At 40.5% G+C, this 18019-nt stretch overlaps 1 protein-coding gene and 1 long non-coding RNA gene across 2 annotated transcripts in view; one reads left to right on the top strand and one right to left on the bottom strand.

The window, feature by feature from the left end:
- LOC137156803 (uncharacterized) lies at window positions 1-14059 on the bottom strand. Its single transcript, XR_010920900.1, has 3 exons — window positions 13925-14059; window positions 6132-6270; window positions 1-1072 (listed from the first exon to the last, which is right to left on the bottom strand). It is a non-coding gene; the product is annotated as an uncharacterized lncRNA (long non-coding RNA).
- IL7 (interleukin 7) overlaps window positions 13785-18019 on the top strand; it is a 20516-nt gene continuing 16281 nt past the window's right edge. The window contains exon 1 of the mRNA XM_067553835.1: window positions 13785-13794. Coding sequence (XP_067409936.1) covers window positions 13785-13794 — 10 coding nt within the window. The remainder of the gene's footprint in view (window positions 13795-18019) is intronic.

Genomic DNA, 18019 nt, shown 5'->3' on the forward strand with positions numbered 1-18019 from the left:
TTATAAGTATAATAAAAGGATTTTATTTACAAGTTTACACAAAGTAGTGGCTAAGAGAAGAATTAATTATGAAGTTACAATTGTCTCCAATGGAGTTACTACATACTGTGAATCCCACAGATTTTTCAAAAGATCCTTCAGAATTTTACAGTAACTCTATAGCACAGGTCAGCCAGTGTAGGGCTCAGAAATTAGCTAAAGTTGTTCTATAACCTTTTTTTTTTTAAATGAACCAGGGAAGACTTAAAATAGAGAAGTGGTTGTCATGCCAATATTTGGAGTAAAATATCAGAGGAATAACAGATCAGAGGAAGGACGGTCTTGTAGTAATAGCACTGCATTGGGATGTCAAGACCAATGTTCAATTCCTGGCTCTTCTGAGAGCTGGGCCAAGCCATTTAATCACTCTATACCCCAACTATAAAATGGGGATGAAACTTCCTTTCTTCTACCCTTTGTACATTCTTCAGCTTATCATGGGTTTGGCAAGCACCTAGTGCAATGGGGCCCTGATCTTAGCACTACTGTTGTATTAACGAACAATAAGTTCTTAAGATGAGCGTGTTAGGCCTGGTCCACACTAGAATCAGAATATGGTTAGCTACAACTGTGGCAAAGCAAAATCATTTCTGGTGGGTTCCTATCACTATTCCTTTAGCCCTAGGTAGTAATGCCTCCAGCTGATCCTCAGAAAACCAGGATAGCACCCTGGCAATAAACACATTTAGTCAACTTTGCAGCTAGCACAATTATGCTCCCGGTGTGGAGAGAGCCTTTGAGTGCACGTTTGCTACATCATTAGGAATCTCTGGGATGAGACAAGCATGGTTGTCTCAACTTCACTTCTATGTTCTCTTCATGTAAATGTTGCAGTTAAGTTTTATTTTTACATTGATTTGTCAAACACAAAACAGGCATATACAATTTAGAATTCCGAAAAATGCCTGAGTTAATTAGTTACAATATATGATGCAGGCACATGTTATAAGTTACTAATTCCATATTTAACTTTCATTTTCGTGAGCTGGGAATCCTTTGGTCTTGTAGCTGGTAAAAAAAAGCGTTAGGGGACCTAAAAAGGAAAAATACAAACTGTAAAGAGAAAGCCACCACATCAACATTAATTTGATCTTGAATGAACAATAAAGTTAACCAAAATACTTATATGAGCTAGGCAGGTGTGTCTCAGAGTCTGATGGAGAGGAGCAAGAACCCAGAGGTACTATAAGGAAAAGAAAACCAGACAGACATTAAACAAACCAGCAGACAAACTGAAGCGTTAATGGATTGGGGAAAGAAGGATCTGAAGGGTGGGGCTTACAACTTGTCTATACGGCGCTGGCAAACCACACTAGAGGGATGCAATTTGTGAAGCACTTTAATACGTTGCACTGTAATTACCCCACAGTTAGGCATACTCTAGACCTTGCTGGCATGTTCTGAAAGGTACCTCGTTCACTTGGCGTTCATGTGAACTAGGTACCTTTGTGGGCATGCCAGCAGGGTCTATGTGGAACAGTTAGAGCACTTTACAAAATCAGACCCCTCTGGCACACTTTGCCACACCATGCAGATAAGCCCTTACAGACAGGCTTTATCTTGTGTTGGTCTATGTAATTATACCAGAGCAACGGTTAAGAGAGACATTAATGGAAAACCCAAAGACCAGCAAATGTGGAATTCACTGCCATGGGTTGATCATTGATATAGATACACACACACACACACCCTAGTTTGTTTTGTTTTTTAAAGAGGTCTGGCTAGTTTTATGAGTAGCATCTGTAGCTAACTAAGAGGAGAATTTCTTTTTAAAAAATAAAATACTTAGCATTTATGTGGCATAATTCATCTTTGGTGCTTTTACAAATTTGAGAATCCTCGTAACACCTTTGTAGATGAGTATTATCCCACTTTCAAAACTGGGAAACTGAGGCAAAGACATTGAGTGATTTATCCCAGTGCCCAGCAGGAGTCAGATTCAGAGTCAGGATAAGTCAGAAGTTCTGTGTATCCAGTCAATTGCTCACATTGTGCCTCTGAGATCTCCCAAGTAGAGTGGACTGCAATAGTCAATCAAGGTCTGCATCCAATTAAGAGAGCACAATCTCCTGGCCAGATGCAGAGTGAGAGGGGGGAAAGTAATTCTGGTCACTGCCATACGATTGTCTAAAAACAAGTGTACATCTAACATTACCCTTTAGGAACTTGGTAGTTCATACTGGACTTAGTCTGAAACGAGGTCAATATTATTGTCACTATAATCTGCAGCTGCTTCCCCAATCATCATCACCGCCTCAATCTCCCCTGGTCTACCCACTAGCTTACCCACAACACCCTATTCTCAAGGCATTGGCAAAACACTCAACTGCATCATCTGGGTTGGATGAGATAAGGGACAATGCTGGGTGTCACAAATACTGAGAATTCCACACCCCATGAGTAAGAGGAATGGCAACATGGAAACCTGTGACACACCACACTTTTGCAGTTGGGCAAGATCCAATTGCTACTATACAAATAGTTATGGTATGTTACTTAAAAATACAATGCAACATTCCAGTGATATGGAAGGAACTTAAGTTATATGCTTTATTACCACCTTAATATTTTTTTCCTCTTTTAAAAGATGTCTCCCAGGAGAAACCAACAGGTTAAGTAGGAGACAGGCACAGAGAAGAACAGTATGTTACTTCAGAAATTTCTAAAAGAGGAAAATGTTGGGTGGGTGGAAGATTTGGTGGTCTGTCCTTCCATTTCCCAGACTTCGTTAGTTGCATGCAGCTGCTCACACTGTTGTTCTTTCAGATTAAAGATCTCTCTTTATAAGCCTTCCTTGAAAAAGACTTTACACTTCACTCAAGGCCATATTTTCTGCAGAACATTTCCCAAATCAGACTGACTATTGAATCAAGGCTTGATTCACTACATTCTAAGATTGTACTGGAAAAAAGATGGGGAGTGATGGAAAAAAATCTTAACCTTGTGGGTCAAACATTTTTGGTAAAGTCTTCTAAAATGAGGGTGAAAATACAAACTCACTGGAGTTCTTATTAAAAATAATACTCTACTGTCTTGTAAAATAGAAACTCTGGAGAATATTACAGCTACTAGAAAATCCTACCAGAGAGCATTCACTCAATTTTCCATTATTCTTAGAAGAAATTTTGCATCAATAATTTGAGACACTTTAATACGTTTAATATTATATAGTTAATTTTTAGATCTTGCCCCCAGGTCACTCATTCTGACTTTCCACAACTTTGAGAACCCATATTGTCATCTTCATAGCTGACTGATGATACAGAAAGGAACATAAAGGACTTTTAGGGGGTCTTTACGTTGCTCCATCATATTTATCCAGAATAAAGGGACCAGAGCTGGGGTGTAGATTTCAGACAAAAGATTTTTTTTAAAAACCCAATAACCCTATTTTACAGGAGAGTGGAGTTTTACCCCTCACTAAGCTACACACCAAAAGAGTACTTTTTTTAGATTGACATGCCAATATTGCCAAAAAGACAGACAGCATGTATGAGTTGCACTGAGCCCCAATTCTGCAGCAAGTTCCACAGAGCTGAACCCCCATGCCTATCCAAATCTCACTCACTTGAGTGGGATCAGATTGCAGAATCAAGGCCTTAGATGTTCCTGATTAATTATTTTAACAAAATTTTAAGATTCATCAAACTTTTGGGGGTATTCCCTACAATCTTGCCCTTATTGTTAGACCCTCAAGTATTTAATTTGTTTTTCCTTTGTGCACTAGTGCATACCAGGATCTAATTATTTGATAACTGCACAATTAGGTTTGGGGAGTTAAAGTTTGTATCAGTAAGTTGTTACCTGGCAGCTCTGTGTTCTTGGGGAACCAGGGCGCAAAACCCCAACTCTCTCTCTGGCTCACCTGAATACCCCCTCCCCCCGCCCGCCAGGCTGCTTGAACCAGAAACCAAAGGCATTTAAATATGAAAAGGCAATGGAAAACCCTCCCATCAAGGGTGAGATAGCTCCCCATGCCTCATAAGCATCTAAGTTAGCACATGAATGGAGAACAGAAGCCTCATCTACATCAAAGATGGAACACGCACTGAACTCTGGGATTGCTGAAGCAGGGAAGCACTGCGTGTTGGGAAATCCCTGCTCTCGATGTAAATGAACTAACACCTGTACACATCCAGCTCCCCAGTTATCAGACCATTCTAGTTATTGATATGCAAAACACTGTAACCTGATTGCATTGTGAGCTCTCTTTCAAGGAAAACCGCCCTTCCATAAACAAGCCTGGGGTCTAAAAAAACCCCTATCAGAAGTCTGATCTGATGCTTGGATCCAAAATGCTGTATCAGTTCCACTGTAACCTGTCTTCTCTTCCTGACTGATTGTGTTGGGGGCTCTGCCAGACAAAAAGCCCTCCAGACCCTGAACTGACAAGCCTGTTCCTGGGAATCGCTGAGCTGCATGGAGTGGTGAGATCAACCCCCACTTCTTCCTCCAACACACCCTGTCTCTTTCTCTCTCTCTCTCTCTCAGTCCAGGTATAACTTTCTACTTTTGTAATCAAACCTGGGATAGCTTTCTCCAATACCCCAACTGTAATTGTGTAGTATTGTAAGCATTTGATTGTTTTTCTCTCCTTGTATGGTATTACTATTAGTATCATAAGTTTTATAAACCTAGCAATAAAATAACTGTTATAATCAAGCTGGTTGCCACTCACTCTCTCTCTCTCTCTCCAAACTTTATTTTACTCCTTTGTGTTCTTGGTCCCTATCTTTCTCTGTGGCAACACTTCTCTTACCTAAGTCAAAGATCTCTGGAGTGCCCAAAAATCCTATGGGGTTTGCTCACCAAGGGGGTTACTGCTAGAACAATAGTGGTGTAAAGGGGCATATGAAGGGGACAGCTGAGAAGTGCTGCTCTGCCTAGCCTATGGAGTCCAGGGGCAAATAAGGGTGCAGCTCAAGTGCTGTTTGACCCAGCCTGATTGAGTCCAGGGGCAATAGAGGGGAGTAGATGAAAAGTGCTGTTTGGACCCAGCCTGCTCAAGAAGTGTGCTCTATTCTGGTGTGTGGCAAAGGGGCATATAAGGGTAGCCACTGAAAGTGTGGTGTCACCCAGCCTGCTGAGTTCAGGGACACATAAGGGATCAGCTGAGAGTGCTGATAGCATGGTCCGCTCAGATGCACTCGGTTAATCTGGAATATGTGTGTGTGTATCTGTGCGGGGTTTATTTGAATCTGGTGCTAGAGGAATCCAGTCCTGAAAACCTTAGGTCCTGCAGGATAACTCCATTGGGAGGGGGCTTGTAGCCATATGAACACACAAGTAACACAAGCAGTACATTAATAGAATCACATACCCCCTTCCAGGAAGGTAACCCTAATAAATGAGCATACACCAACGTGAGGGGCAAATCTGGTAACAAAGTTTTATTGATATACTATATGTTTGATTATTAAAACAATCCTGAAAAGAAGACCAAAGCAGAGTACAGAAAGGAGAAAGTTGTCCATGTTATTGCTATCCCAGTGCACTGAACATTTACAGCCAGGACTTTTAAAATGAGACTGCTTAGAAAAAGAAAGATAAAATATTTGGTTTAGAGTAAAAGGCCAACCCAGGAGTCTTAGTAAAACAAATCAAAGCATCAAACCAGAGATGCTCCATCTTTTCAATGCAGCTGCCCCACCGCTTCTAATCTGTGAACACTAAGGCACGTGTTTAACTTTAAACACATAAATAGTCCCATTCAAGTCAAAGCTAAAGTTAAGCATTACATGTTCATAGGAGCAGGTCCATAACTTTTAAATTTTAAGTTCAAAATGGCTGTCTTGCTGTGACACTGGCTTTTACTTACATCTACCCAATGTCATGACCATTTTTGGCCTGAATGATCTTAAATAATGCAACATAAATATAAATAATGCAAAATCTTCCCTGTAGTTAAAGCTTGCTGAAATTTCATGCAAAGATTGCATTAGAAGAAATTTTTTAGGCTTAATAAATGATGTAATAGTGCATATTTACAGAAAGCTGCAATAGACCATAGCAAAAAACCAACAAGATTTTAGAGCTGACAATATTTAAGACCTACAGGCCATGATCATGCAGAGATGTATATACATGCTTACCTTTACACACTGAGTTGCCCACTGACTTCAGTGAGACTGTTCAGTGAAATCCTGACAGAACTCCAATTGATTTCAGTGGCATCTGGAGTTCACCGAGTGTATAAAATTGAGTAACTACATGTCTTTGCAGGATCAGGGCCTAAGAAAGCATATAACTGCAGGTCAATACAAATAAGGTATCCATATTTCTTGGGTTAGACGAGTGTGAGGAAGGTTAATAAACTTCCAGTTAAAAAAAACAAGACCTTCCCCCAAAACAGGCTGTTCTAGCATTTCTCTACTACAGATATTATTCACCAAACTCTTGGTTCTATCATCCTCTGATGACAAATCATTTTAAAAACATAAATAATTAAGGCAGGCAAGAGCTAGAAAACCGCTATCATGTATTTTGTACAGCCAACAGTATAGAAATACAGGTTGTAGATGTGCATTCAGAATTTTTTTAAGTTTGCAAAAAAGACCCAAAAACAAAAAGCAATAGCACCTTCATAAAAACAACCAAATGAGAAGAAACATGCACACATGCATTTGGAGAGGTACCAATACTACTGAAGATCGGTAATTACACCAAAAGTCACAGTAATGTACATAAAAAGTTAAGTCAATCATGTTCAAAGAATACACACTTTTCTACATGGTTACTTTAGGAAAAGAATTGAAGAAGTGGTTTGACATGCTGCAGAATTTTCGCATAGTGTGTCTTTGGAGTATTCAGATACTGTTTTCTACCACATCAGACAGTTCTGGGTAGGACACCCAACAGCATCATACAGAGAGAAACATGCTTTTTGTGCTTCTTTAAAAATGTGGTTCTGTTGACGAGACAAATGAGCTAAAAGCTTCTCAATGTCAACAACTTAAAACATTTGGCTGAATGAATTAATTATAACCCAGCTTCCAAGTATGTATACATAATATGTCTAATGGAAGATGTGGAAAGTCTCTCTCCTTACAAATTATGATACACTTTACCAGGAAGTTAGGAAAGGAAATAAATACAAATCAAGAAAGAAAACACTGAATATCTCTCATTGTAAAGCAGCAGTACCCCTGGTGTCATGCACTAAAGGAAGAGTCAGATAAGGTGTGCTTGATCCTTACATTTTTCAGAAAGCTACGAGTAAGATTTTAGTCAAAATTCAGATTCCATCCATAATCCAGTTTAAAATAAAACACGTGATTTAAAAAAACAAAAAAAACAAAACAAAACAAAAAACTTGTGTCTAGGTCACTACTTTTTCCAGTCCTAACTCAATCCCGTCCTCATAATTATGCTCTGTACAACTAACAGGTGAAGTTTATTCTGGCCTTTGAAGTGTTCTAGTATTTTTACTGTGATGTTTTTATGAGAAATGTGACATTATGGAAGAGTTCTGGTTTCTCCTCTCAACTCCAAATCGTATCAACACACAGTCTATAAGTATGTATGGCTTGACCACCATAACTTTTTTTGTACAAAAAAAGTCAGTATAGGGCATTCCTCATAAGATTTAGAAATCTAGGGATGTTACAATGTTCAAAAGAAGCTTATTGCTTTAAAAACCTCCGGGACATATGAATTACAGAACACTTCAAAATTTAGATAGCTTTCATAAAAATATATAATGTCAAAGCAGTAACAGTCTTGAAGAAACATTTCTTTATCCTTAGTTTTTCTCCCAAGGAAGTCTGCAAAAGCCTATTTTGAGATATTTTTTAAAATGAACTTTGATAGTTTTAAACATATATAAGTATTTTCTTTATATACTACAAAACGCATCACAATTGCAGAATATTCCAACAAAAAGGCTTATAAGAAACAAATTCTTGTGCTTCCCTTCCAAAACACCCAAGGGCTCAATCCTACAGCCTTCAGATTTTCTTACTTTAAGATTTTGATGCAAGTTGAATAAATATAAACACTTCCAACTTAAAAACTAAAACTAAAAAACAAGAAACGCATATATTTTCTTCTTACAGATTACAAGGGCAGAAATAATATAAGTGCCTACTTTTCTGCAACGCACAGAGGTAGTACACCAAGCAGTGTGTCCACTAAGAGAGAACACTATTTAATTCAATTCACAATGTTAGCACGGCAATTTTTAATAGTTCATGTCCTGTGTAGTTAGTTAGCTAGATCCATGAAAAACCACCACAGCAACTATTTTGTTTTTCCTTTTAATTTTGTTTTAAAATCTAATTATGGCTATAATTAAAATACAAATTTTCTTCAGAGAGTCTTTTCAAAGCTATCATTTGTAGGGAGGGGAGGGACAAAGAAAAAAAAGTAATGGTAAAGGCCCAATCCTGAATTTCTCTTAAACACTAAATACCTACTGAAGTCTATTTGGGGTGTAAAAGGAATGCAGGATCAAGTTCCAAAGGTTGGAGGAGAGGTGGGGAGAAAAGACTATGATTGAGTTCTCACATAAAAATATACATTTGGTTCAATTAGAGAAGTAGTGCATTTTAAAAAAAACAGTCATTGCGCCTGTTTGTCTTATAAACATACAACTCTAAAGGTAATCACTGTATGCAGGAAAAAAAGCATCCATCATGCAGCAACAGAAGTTAATGAAAGTTTTTGGTGCAACAATAGGATTGGAACCCTAGTTCTAGCTGCAATATAAAATAAATCCAAACCTGCAAGTCCATGAGAGTTCTGGGTGAACAATGCATTTTACACTGAATCCCAAAGAAGCAAAGACTTTTGGTAAAGTATAGAAAACCACACAAGAATAGTTAGCATTAAACATAACCAACAGAGAACGAGAAAATTCAATTAGGCCAGACACCCAGTCACATATTTATACTTAAAAAATAAGGATGAGAAGCAGCAACCATAATTTATTGGATTCTGTCAAGTATGCATTTCAATTGCAACATTTAGCTTTTTTACCCCAAAATAAAAACACGCTCTTCTGCTACATATGTATTTTGATAGCATTGTTTTTCAATATTAATCATTCACTAATACTTTGGAAATATGATTTACACAATAGGCCATGATCTAAATTATGCAGTTATGTACTCAAGATGTTATTGTTTATTGAAAAGTAGTTATTGCAATTGTGTTACATGTAATAAAAAACACTTCAGCGTATGCACAGCGTTAGTCACATGAATAGTCCCACTAAAGTGAAAGCTTGAAGGATTGGGCCCTTAAATGTTCTTCCAACTAATACGTTGCAGTAATTGCTGTATTTTATGCATTTCTTTTTAATAGTTGCAGAAAATTGGAAGATTATCAGGTCTACTTTAAAAAAGTAATCTAATTTTTCATTCTAGTAATACCTACTGAAGGTAATTTAGATGAACAGCACTTATCTTCACAAAGTCGTATATTAAACTCATGAGGTATGATCATCCACGAATTGAGAATGTTACTGGTATCTTGGAATTGTTTGCTACACAAACGTAAATGCTTTCTTTCTCTGCTTTCAAAATTATTTCTGCTTATTTTTCAAAGCTTGGAAGAAATCAAAGTTATATTTCAGTGAATGAATACAGGAAATATATGCATTTATGCACAAAACAGACAAAAAGTACTGTATATACAGAAAGAATCACCACCTAAATAAATCTTGCTGAAAGCCACCTTCCTCCCACTCTTGCTTAGTTAGCCAAATCACAAATAGTAAACTGACATATTTCATATTTTGGCACTGTTTAGCACTGCAATACGATAAATGTGTCCAATGCTACAGTACTTTTTAGGCAAGATTCTCACTGAAGTCAATTAAAGTTTTTCCCCAAGTAAAGACTCTAGAATCAAGACCTAAGATTTTTTTTTGTTAAACTGTAAGACTGGTCACATTCAATTGAGTGAGTTTTACTACTGACTTCACTCAGAGCAGGGTTTGGTCCTACGTATCAAACAAGTTTCCCTAAAATTTGAAAAATGATATCTGTTAATTAGACTAGTTTACGGTCAGATCAGTTAGCCCGTTTAATATAATTGATCTTCCACTGATTCTCCATCCAGAATTTATGAATGCTGGGATATTCCTATAATACATGGAGTAAACCGATTTACATTTAGCCTTCATCCAGAATTTATGAATGCTGGGATATTCCCATAATACATGGAGTAAACCGATTTACATTTAGCCTTCACAACCATAATTTTCAATCCCTGCTGCTTTTAACATTCAGATTGATTCGTGTCCCTTATAGTTTTAAAAATGAGTATTTTTGCTGAATAAATCTTAGTCATAAAATGGGAGTGGATTTCACAATAGTCTTATTTATCTTTACATAATCGAATAAGTTTAACAAATGTCATGACCATGTTAAAAATGACACTACTACAGAGATGAAAGAAGTACTACATATATTTTTGTATGACTATTAAACAAATTTACATTTTCTAATCTACTTTCAGTAAATATACATGCTTTGGGAATCAAGCTTCTATTATACTTTTGATGCTTTTCTACTACAGAGTGATGTTTGCATATTAAGCAGAATTTGTGAAATAAAGTCCTTGGATGATGGCATTTGAGTATTTACTTGTTCATGTTTGACTTAGAAAGGCCTTCAAACCCAGGTAGATCCTTGCATGCATGTGGATCTAATTCCAGAACCAAGGCCAAAATGATCAGACAGTTTGCTTGTCACTCTGATTACAGAAAAAAACTTTAAGTGCCATATTTCAGCAATATATTAACATGAAAAAATCCACCCACATTTACAGTAGAACCTCAGAGTTACAAACTGACCGGTCAACCACACACTTCATTTGGAACCAGAGTAACGCAATCAGGCTGCAGAGACCCCGCCCAAAAAAAAAAAAAAAAAAAAGCAAATACTGTACAGTATGGTACTGTATTAAATGTAAAGTACTAAAAAAAGATTTGACTAGGTACAGAAACTGTTTCTGTACTTGTTTCATTTAAATTCAGATGGTTAAAAGCAGCATTTTTCTTCTCTACAGTAAAGTTTCAAAGCTGTATTAAGTCAGTCAATGTTTAGTAGCAAACTTTTGAAAGAACACCATAATGTTTTTGTTCAGAGTTGTAAACATTTCAGAGTTATGAACAACCTCCATTCCTGAGGTGTTTGTAACTCGGACGTTCTACTGTATTTAGAAGTCCCAGGGTGAAATCTTGGCACCACTTACATCAACAGCAAAATTCTCACTGACTTGAGGATTTAACCCTCAGTTTCAAAATGGACTTTTAAAGGAACACAGCCTACTAACTAAATGAGTCACACTATCAAAGATTCTATTAATTATGGTATTTTGTATTTGCATCTTTTTGATATGCTGATTTTCTAGTTTTTTCATCCATATCTAAAGCCAGCTGAATAAAGTACTCCTGTAAGTTGTACATGCTAACATGTGCATATATTACTTTGGTACAACTTTTTGCTGTGATTTTGCAATCATTTACACAGACACCTTGCTTTACTCATAGAAGTAGTGCCACCAGAAGTCAGTAGAACTACTGGAGTAAATAAAGTTCAGCAAATGCACAAGTGTTTGCAGGACTGGGGCCTTACAATGCAAAATTTCCACACGCCCCCAAGAGTTCTTAGTGCTTTACCATGAATCACAAATCATGAACAGTTCCAGAAGAGTAGCCGTGTTACTCTGTATACAGCACAAACAATGAGAGTCCTGTAGCACTTTAAAGACTAACAAATTTAATTTCTGCAGGCATAAACTTTCCTGGTCTGTATATATATATACATCCAGGGTAAGGAACAGGCCTCATCTACTCTAACTGAATGGACTTTGCTGACACCTACCCTCCCCATTGTTGTTCCTGACCCTTGGATGTATAAATATACCCCCATCTGATTTCTATTTCTTGCATCTGAGGAAGTGGGTTGCAGCCCACAAAAGCTTACACCTACAGAAATTAATTGTTAGTCTTTAAAGTGCTACAGGACTCTCCTTGTTTTTGCTAAATCACGAACAGGTAATCTGAACCCCCTTCAGATACTACCAGGCCAGCGAACACCCTAAATCATGCCCCATACTAAACCTCCTTAAAACCCCTTGCAAGCTGCTTCCCACTTCCCCACTCGCATCAACAAGAAGCCCTGCAGCATGCACTAAAGATCAGCCAAGTCAGTCTACTTTAGACCAGCGGGAATGGCACGTTTTGACACAGATGGGGGTGTAAGAATAGATGCAGGAACTAGGGTGTGAAGACTTGCTGCCACATCCCCTGGCTTGAAGTGGATTCCTTTATATGCAGGGTTTACAGTTTGGTTCCATGACTCTCAGCACCTCCACTATAAAAATTGTTTCAACCCCCCTGGATGGAAGGCATGCTCAGCGTAGAACCAATAAAAAGAAGGGGATGAATTCAATAGTCTCATGAACAGCTCTGGGGGCCAAATTTGGTAGGGTTTACTTAGGCAAAACTCTCATTCACATTCAAGATACTGAAACTAGCTATTAGGTTCTGCTCCTGCATGGGGACCCACGTGAGCAGCATGCGGCTGCGCCTGGAATTGTGCGGAGCTCCATAGATTTCAGTGTGAGGGTCCAGGCATACACAAGCTCTTTGCTGGATCCGGGCGGGGTTTTCTGCTGTGAAGTGACTGCTTAAAGCAAACTCCCCGGGAGAGAGGTAGATCGTTATGGACACGTAACGTTTCAAACCTTGCCCCATCGATCAGAGTGCAGTGCATTTCCGCCCCCCCATTGCTGCACTCCGCATTCACTCCTCATTGCCATTTCGCTTAAAGAAGAAAAAAAACTAACCCAGCAAGATAAAACCAGTGGCTCATTTCCAGGACGACTCAGAGGAACTAAAGATTAGCAGCAGCGTTCAGCCTGAGCCAAGGAAGTCCCAAAGTAACCTCCACTCGGCGGCGCTGCATGTTAATCACATGCTACTCCATGCAAGCTGGTGCAGCATTGCAATGCCTGCGGTGGGGAGGCTGCCAGAGATTAGGCAGCACGAGCACGCCCGCGCCAAACATACGAAAACCAAACAAACAGCAGAAGCAGCTCTGCAGAATTTCCCTGTTACTAAAGGACGGTTCTTTCCACGCGCCTTGCCAAGGAACATCTGATCCTTCTGCATCGGCCCGCTGCCTCGGATCCCTGAGGGACTGGGCGTGGAAGGCATGTGTGATCCCACCTACTCTGCCACTGACAGGGACAAACCGAACAAGCAGCGCCGCGAGCTCTACCCGCCAGGCTCTGGCAATCTCAGGCAGATCCCTGCCGGGGCGAGTCTCCGAGCGCGTCTCTCCTCCGCGCGCGCTAACTTCGCCGTCCCACCTGCTCTGCCGCGGCAGAGCGCCCGGGAAAGGAATCTCCCGCCCTCGCTCGCGCTGCCCCAGCCCTCGCTGGCCGCGGTACAGCTGTGGAGTCCGCACCCCAGGCTTGGCTGGAGAGCGAGAGGCCGGGGCCGGCCTGAGCAGAAAGTGAAAGTAACTAGGGCACGCGGAAGTCCCATGGGAAAAGCAGCGCCCCGCGGAGCCAGCGCGTCTCCCCTAAGGAGGATGCGGCCGGAGGGCTGGTGAGTCAGGGAACTCCCGCTCCTCAGCGCAGCAGCGCGCGGCTCAGCCCTGCCCGGCGGACTCTGCACGCTCGGAGCCATCCTCGCGCTTTGCACCAGCCACGCGCCATGGATAAGCCTCTGCCGCCACCATGACCGAGAAGCCACCAGCGCAGCTCTCTCCACTTCCCCCCTGCGGACAATGTTCCATGGTAAGGAGCGCGCGCCCCGGGGAGCCCCCCCCACCAGCCCGGCGGCTCCTGCAGCCACGACGGACTTTGCATCGCGGCGTGCAGAGTCCCGCTGCTCGCCGCCCCCAGCCCGCGCTGCCCCGCGTCTCACCCGGCTCCGCTGGCTCCCTGCTGCCGCCCGCAATGGAGCAGCGGCGCCCGCGAAGGTGCTTTTATCCCCACTGGCCCGGCCGGGAATTTCCCAGCTTTTCAGAGCGAAAGTGGAAGCTTGCGGTTCTCAGCCCTCCCGGTGCCGGGAAATCAGGAGAGAGCCGGGAACTGCCAGGGTCCGGGAGCGCCGCCAGCGCTGCGCAGCCGCCCCCTCTCTCAGCCCAGGTGCAAACACCTGTGCAAAGCCCCGGGCAGCGGTTGGCGTTGCGAGAGCCGCTGGCTGCGCTCCCTCCTCGGCGCCTTCCCACGGGCTGCTGTGCCAAGCCAGGGGCGGGCGCGCTGCACCGAGCCCTGGAGAAAGTCGAGGCTGCCAGCGCACAGGTGCCTCTGAGGGGCTCCCGCTTGCCGCACCTGCGCCCGGCTAGGGGCGCCTCAGCCGAGGGGGGATGTGTTAAGCCTCCCTTCGTTCGCAGGCTCTGGCAGAATCGCTGCTCTCGGGAGCTGAGGGAGGTACGCCGGGGAGGTGATAGCGTTTCTTGGCCGAGCCTCTGCCCCAGGAGAGAGACAGGCTGGCTCTCCAGGTCCGCAGACGGGGCATTTCCACGGGCTGAGGGAGGCAGCGGAGCCGCCCCGATCGCTCACTGTTGCGATCCGCAGCAGGGAAAGCTCAGCCTGGACCTGCGGAGCAGCCTCCAGTGGAGGCTTTTGGAAGCCTTGAAATCCCGCGGGGATGCTAGATCCTGGTAGTTTTGGATTAGTGTCGCTTAATTGACAGGTAGTGCAAATAGGGGGAGCAGAGATTCTGATGTTAAGGGCTTTGTCTTGTATAGGCAACTAACCTTTCTTCCTTCCCCCACCTCCCCCCAAAAATAAGTGTCCTTATTTTTCACGCTTGCTATCTGGTCACCCTAAGTGCAAAGGTGTTGCTGAGAGAATTGAAGTGATCTCCTACCCCGGTGGTATAACACTGATCCGGTGCCTGGCCCCCTTATACACTGAAGCGACTAAAGGTTGCTTTTTGTAAATACCTGCTTTTTCTTCTCCCTGGGACTCCTAGGAACGTTAAATCTCTGGCTGGCTGGCATTTTAGAGAGTGTGAATTATGGGTTCGTATATTTTCACTGAAGGAACAGGGTGATCATTTTGTTGAAAGTTTCCTTTCTTCAGCACAGCAATGAGTCATTGCAGATAAAAAAAAATGTTAACTTATTTTTAGTTATAAACAATCTGAATGAAAATCCTTTTTTCTTCTCAGTCTGCTGGCTCTCTTGGCTCTTGTTATGGTATCAGTATTACAGGTCATTGTAACCTAATTTACTAATATAAAAAACATCTGCCCCCAACAAACCTTTCAGACCTTGTTTATGCATCATAGAGAAGCAAAACAAATTGCCACTGCCCAACTCTTTTTCCTTTGCAGGTTATCTTTAATGCTGCTAGATTAGGTGGAGTCTATGGCTACCATGTTGCTGCCATATACTATGTGATTAATTCTTGTTTGATGTTACTGATGAAACCTGTTGCATTGATGACAGACTTAGACCATTGTTATTTGTCTTTTGAAATCTAAAACAATTTAAAATTGTTCATATTAAAGTTACCTTCTTAATCTTGGAAGCAAAAAGGATAATAGGGTATTTAAAAGAAAGAGGTCCCTCCTACTACAGTTCTTGTACTTTTCCATAAACAGCATAGTTCTAAATCTAGACTCTAATCCTGCAAATTAATGAGGTTCTGCATGGGTGAAAGGATCTGCAAGGGCTAGAAGAGGAAACTAATTTCCCAGTGTAGATTGGAGTATAAATGCTACTAATAGTGGTAGGGTCCAGTTATTCCTGGATGTGATAAGTTTTTTAAATCAACGCCAAACCTATAAGACTAAAATGCAATTTTAAACTTAATTTTGATAACTAGTGAGGACTCACAGAAGAGCTAGTCATAGGAAATAACCTTGGATCAAGTGATCATAAATTGATTCCATTTAAATGAAATACAGGGATAATCAAATACAGGTCATCAACTGTTTTATTAATTATTATTATTATTTCAGAAGGCCAGACTTTGGGAAATTAAGGGAATTAGTTAAATAAGTCAACTGGACTGAAGAGCTTAAGGATTTAAATGTGGAGGAGGCATGGGATTTCTTTAAATCAACTATACAAACCTATGTGAAATCTGTATCCCAAGCAAGGGGAAAAAACTTGTAGGGAAAGGCCCCAGAACCAGCTGGATGAATAACCACTTCAAAAAAGTTGTTAGGAATGAGCAGAGAGCCTATAGGAAATGGAAAAAGGGATTGATCAGCAAAGAAAGCAATATCTAGGCAAAGAGAAAATGTACAAATAAAGTGAGAATTGCTGCTAAAAGTCAAGCTGAATTAGTACTTTCCAGGAAATTAAAATAAGGTGGTATTTTAGTTATGTAAAATAAGAAGAATAAGGCAGGATGACGTTGGGCTGATATGCAGTGTGAATGGGAAGGAGATTAAAGATAACCTAGGTAGGACCAGGAAACTTAAATGAATACTTTGCCTTGGATTTAAACAAGGATGATAATATGGAACATGGATATACATTTTTTTTTTTGGGGGGGGGGGGGAATACAGAAATTTTTAATGTTTGATTAAATCATCACAGTAAAGTTTTTACTGTAATGATACACAGCTCTACCACACTATTATAAATAAAAACATTAAGATCAATATTAAATACAGCTCCAGGCAACATCATAGATTAAATTATGCATTCTTCATGAATCGGTAAATGAACAGTTTAAAAACAAGAAGATGCCGACACCCTCACCCCATCTACCACATCTGCTCAAATTAGTAACTGTAATAAGGTGCTGAAAATTTTACATTAGAAAAACAAACCTCTTTGTTGAATAGCACAGACACACAATTCAATATCAGAATTTCTAATGTACGATGATTAAATAAGAACGTCAAATATCAATGAAGAAAGCTTAGGGGGTAAAACAGTGAACCAAGGTGCATGAGATCAGCACAATATAAATATTGTACTTGAATCTACAGTTAAAACAAAAAGACCCAGCAGGGGCATGAATTGTACTGTTTCACTTCATGCATTTATACAATACACACACTGGTATGTCTTAGGGTAAAGAGAGCAGCACGGGTGGGGTGGCAGTTCAAAGTGATTAGAAAACTTTTTTTTTTTTTAATAAAAACATGTTCTGTTTGTATCCTTCCACTGCAAGAAAGAGCAACAAGTTGGATGATGAAAGGCACCATCACAGGCAATGTCCTGAACTGCTTCCTACGGTTAAGCCAAATTCTGCAATCAGATCAGATGTATCGGTTAGACAGCTATGATAAAGCATAATTTGGCCCATTACATATTTGCTTCAATTAGAAAATTATAGTTAGTTGCAAAACTGCAGCTTTAATAGTATGAAGGCAGGATGGCTGCTGGAAATGAGTGTTTAGAAATGGAAATTACCACACCTGAGGAATTAAAACAATGCGCTTAATTTAATCCAAGGGAACTGGATAATTTCCATTCCAGAATTCTTTCCATCACAAAATACTGAAAGAACTGGCACATGAAACTGCTATTCCAATAGCAAGGATTTTTAATAAATGTGCCTTTTGAGGGGTAGTATCATATGACTGGAGAATAACTAATGTCATACCTGTATTTAAGAAAGGGAAAAAAGTGATCAGGACAATTAGAGACCTGTTAGTTTGACCTCAATAGTATGCAAGGCTACAGAAGATATTGTGAAGGAAAGAATAAATTCATGGAGATTAAAGGAATGTAAGGCAACATAAGTTGACCATCATACTAAACTAGCCTGATTTTCTTTGTTGAGAAAATAACTGATTTTTTAAATAAGGGAAATGCAGTAGATCAGTAAAACTTTTTGCATGGTACTAGATGGGAAATTATTAGACTAGAGAAGATAGGGATTAGTACAATAATTGTAAGGTAGATAAGGAACTGGCTAATGAGGAGAAAGCAACAGATTGTGCCAAAAATTGATTGGAGGGAGGTTAGTAGTGGCATTCTTCAGGATTGGTCTTGGAACCAATTTTAGTCAATATTTTTACTATTGACCTAGAAAATAGGAGTGT

The sequence above is a fragment of the Emydura macquarii genome, unplaced genomic scaffold, assembly GCF_026122565.2.
Source record: "Emydura macquarii macquarii isolate MOO-44397 ecotype Brisbane River unplaced genomic scaffold, CSIRO-AGI_Emac_v2 contig_1477, whole genome shotgun sequence".
NCBI classification, from domain to species: Eukaryota; Metazoa; Chordata; order Testudines; family Chelidae; genus Emydura; species Emydura macquarii.